General features: G+C 43.4%; 1 protein-coding gene across 1 annotated transcript in view; it reads right to left on the bottom strand.

Moving 5' to 3' along the window:
* The window catches only part of Vps50 (VPS50 subunit of EARP/GARPII complex), a 123,665-nt gene extending 119,886 nt beyond the window's left edge, over positions 1 to 3,779 (bottom strand). The window contains exon 1 of the mRNA XM_008822552.3: positions 3,645 to 3,779. Coding sequence (XP_008820774.1) covers positions 3,645 to 3,677 — 33 coding nt within the window. The 5' untranslated portion in view covers positions 3,678 to 3,779. The remainder of the gene's footprint in view (positions 1 to 3,644) is intronic.
* Between the last annotated feature and the right edge of the window lie 317 nt (positions 3,780 to 4,096).

Here is a 4,096-nt window from a genome sequence, read left to right as displayed (position 1 = left end):
TGCAGTACTGCTCTTGGGTCCCCAGAGACCTCCATGCTGCTCAGTCCAGAAGCTCAGTGCCATTTCATCTTACCTGGTGGCCCTGCAATGTCTAATACAGCAGGCCACTGCTTCTTTCAAATCCTTGGCATCTATGCTATCCTCTTTATCCAACATCCATTCAGTCAATGTTTATTAAGCATCTGCTACATGATGGAGGTCATTCATAAGTCACTGGCGGCTCCTTCTTCTTCTGCTCTGCAGAATTCACCTCAACACTGAATTTCAAAAGCACTCTGGTTTTTCATATATCTACACTCACTCCACCTGATCTTAGCCAGTGCTATTTATCTGTCTGTTTTTGTCTTCTATAGGCTCGTTACTCCTGAAGGCTTATCTATGCCTCAGATTCCTCCCATAAATTCTGACACATTTGGCTAAGTCCCTACTTTACTTCCCTACTTAAATACCTAAACAGCCTTCAAAATAACAAGTCTAAAAGCCTTCTCCCCTCAAAGTATTCCTCCTCTAGCTTCCTTCCTCTCAGTAAGTGCTAGTTCCATTCTCCTGACTACCAGGGCTAAACCACCTTGGGTCATCCTTGATAATTCACGTTTCCTCATAGTGAAAATCCAACATGTAAGGAAGCCCTCCTAAGCTCCCCATTTACAGCAGATCCACAAGCCAGCCCCCCCCCCGTCCCCACATTCCACTACTAGCACCCTGGATAGGGCCCACATTCTCTCCCACTGGATCACGGCAATAACCTCCTTGGTCTCCCCATTGTTTGCTCTTTTCTCTTCATCAGTTTACTTCTAACACATAAGTCAAAATGGTCTTTCTGAAATGTTCTATCAGATTACATCACTCCTCGGACTATCATTTCACTCAGAATAAAAGTCACGGCATTGCGATGACCTGTAAAATTTGGTGTGATCCTACTTCTGGCCCCCAGCTCGGTCCTCACTCTGTCCTCCTCTCCTAATGCTGTCTCCTTACTCCTTCTACCCACCTGTACAGATCCATTGCAATTCCTCAAAGCCACTCCTGTCTCAGAGCATCTGAATTTGTTCCTTCTGCTGGTACTCCTTCAACTCATGCCTTCATTTCTTCCAGGTCTTTTTCATCACCTTCCCACTCAGCTCTCCATGGCCGCCCTATCTAAAGAAACAAATGATCCTACACTGCCAAAACTCCCGGGACTCCCTTTCCTCCTTTCCCAAACACTTCTCCTATGTCTTCCTCAGTACTTGTCTATTCTATTCACTGCTGCTTTCTCTGAACTTAGACTAGTGCTGGCACACTGTGCTCAATTCATGTGTTTGTGGTTTGAACTAAAACAGAGGCTGGCACAATGGAGAACGATGAATAACAGATCTCATCTGATAAGGCAAGCAACACAGTGCATTCCCCTCCGCGGCCCTGGCCCAATCTTTTCCAAAGAAAGAACAAAGACGGCCACAAAAAACCAAAATACTCTAAAACTAAAATTCCATAGATCATGATTTCATATCTCTCCTTAATATGTACTATCAGCATAGTAATCAAATATGTAAAGGTTGAGCCTTAAACATATATAATTAGGATGACTACAAATTTGCATAAACCCCTCATTTTACCTCACTTTTTATTCAGTACATTTCCATTTCCAGCTTCTTCTACATGTTCTTAGTATTTTTCCACTCCAGTTAAACACAGATATGACCTATTAAAGTCTGATAAGCAACTGATTGAGGTTTACGAATTGGCATTTCAACACAGTCCCCACTACACATCTTACAAATATTATATTATCAACTGTCTGGAATTCCATGGTTCTTCTCTCCTACTGAGGTTTACAAGACTAGGGCCAAAACCAATCAATCACCAAGCCACTATACACCTATGGCAGGGAAGGCACCAAACAGGACAGAGCACCAACTTTAGCTGACGAGTACAAGTCCACGTGCAGCAGTCCCAAGGCTGCTTAGGTTTGGTATAATGGACAAAGGAGCATGCTGTTTAACAGTCAGACACCAAAACCAGCAAGAAACGGCCTAGCACTTGAGCTACTGCAAGTCAGCATCTAGTTTCCCTTTTTCTCCTTTCTTAGGATGGAGCAGTATCCAGACTCATTCCTGAGCAACAAGAAGCACAGCACCAGTGTTCAGCAAGGTGAAGGGCTGTTAAAAGTTACTACCTACTTACATTTTTTTTTATTACTCAGACGTTCTTTTTCTACTTTCATGGCACCAATAATATAACTTGACAAAAGCAAAAACCATCACGTAGAGAATGTGTGCATGTATCAAATAATTTGTAACCTGTTCTGCTATATCTAACTTCTGTATTCTCAGGGCTGAAGACATAGCTGAGCAGTTAAGAGCCCTGGCTGCTCTTGCAGAGGCCCCAGGTTCAGGTCCCAGCACCCACATGGCAGCTAAACAACTGTCCATAATTACAGTTCCAGGGAATCTGACTCCCTCTTCTGGCCAGCCTCTGCAGGCCATACATGACACAGGTACACTTATATACATGCAGGCAATACACTCAAACACACAAAATAACAATAATAAAGTTTTTTTAAAAAATAGGAGACGGTTCAGTGGTTAGGAACAATGGCTGCTCTTATAGAGGACCAGATTCAATTCCCATTACCCACATGGTGGCTAACAACCATCTGTAACTCCAGTTCCAGAGGATCCAGCATCCTCTTCTGGCCTCCATGGGCATTGCACAACAGGGGGGCATTTACATATATGCAGGCAATACACTCATAAACACAAAATAAGAATAAGTGAAATATAATTTTTAATTAAAATAAAATTCTGTATTCTCAAATAAATAAAGAACTGCTGTTCTCTTTTGTTGAAAAAAAAATCACAAGTGAAACTTTACTTTTAGTTAAAGGATTATCTTCGACAATCTACCAGCCACACTTACTTAATAATCTAAATTATGCTTATTATTTAAAAAATGAAAAATTACAAATTCAAGTTATATTACCATCAAAATAAAGGTTTCTGAAATCAAATGACCAATAAAAAGTAAACTGCTGACACTTCTTGCTTGAAGGAAGTTGAGGCATATTAGGAAGCCCCTAACAGATGTGAAATAGGATACAAAACAGTCTTATTCATGAATTACCATTCTGGCAAGAACATAAGTAAAAAGATCATTGTTTTGCTGTAACAAGGACGGATATATATTCTCATTTTCACAACCAGAAACTAGCTACAAGGTTTGGAGGCTTGTCCCCAAATCATAACGTTATCAATGCCGTCTACAAATCGCCCTCTTCCCTGACCCTCACGCTTTTCTGGCCATCTCTATTACATAGGCAGCTATCTCCCTTCCCAGGCCACTTGCCAGGATGAGGGGGCTGTTAGCAAAGTAATTGAGGCTACCCTGGAAATACAGCAAAATGAGAGGATGGAGACGAAGACAGCCCAAGTTCCTCGGTGGCCTTGTCTACAGGAATGTTTCTAGGAGAACACTACCTACTAGGGTCGAGATCGGATCGAGGTAGCTGGGGTGAGTTTTCCAGGGTGCGTCCTAGCTGCACAGCACCCCAGACATCCACCACCCAGAACCGGTTTCTGCCCGCCGCCGCCCCGATTCTGGGCGTCCAGGCTCCTCTCCCCCGCGGTAGGAAGAAGACTTTTACTTCAGTCACCAGGACTCACCTGCCGGGTCATCAGAGATTTGATTTTTTGCATGTCGAAGTCGTGAGCCAATTACCCCGCCACAAAGAGGAAACAAATCACGCCGGACAACCAGACAGCCTTCCCCAGCACTGGGAAGCCATAGTGAATAGTCACGTGAAGCTGCCGACCTGGGTCAGCCTTCCTTTCCCTGAGCATTCTGGGAAATGTAGTCTTCCGACAACTATCGAAGAAGGAAGGAAGCCTGCATACTACATTTCCCAAGAAGCAAAGCTTCAATTAACTGCAAGTCTTGGTTTGAGTGAGCGTCTCCTGGACGCAAACTGGGCTTGTGCAAGGGGTATACACAAGTTTTAGGTGTTCTGGCCCTTGAGCTAAACAACAAACACTGAAGACATGATAGGTTATCCAGACCTGCAGTACTCCCTTTAGAAACCTTCCTGGGCTAGAAGGGGTGGGGTGTAAGAATGTGA

This window comes from Nannospalax galili, unplaced genomic scaffold, assembly GCF_000622305.1.
Source record: "Nannospalax galili isolate Female #2095 unplaced genomic scaffold, S.galili_v1.0 scaffold85, whole genome shotgun sequence".
Classification (NCBI taxonomy): Eukaryota; Metazoa; Chordata; class Mammalia; order Rodentia; family Spalacidae; genus Nannospalax; species Nannospalax galili.
The sequence above is the reverse complement of the archived record's forward strand: the minus strand, read 5'-3'. Positions and strand labels throughout refer to the sequence as shown.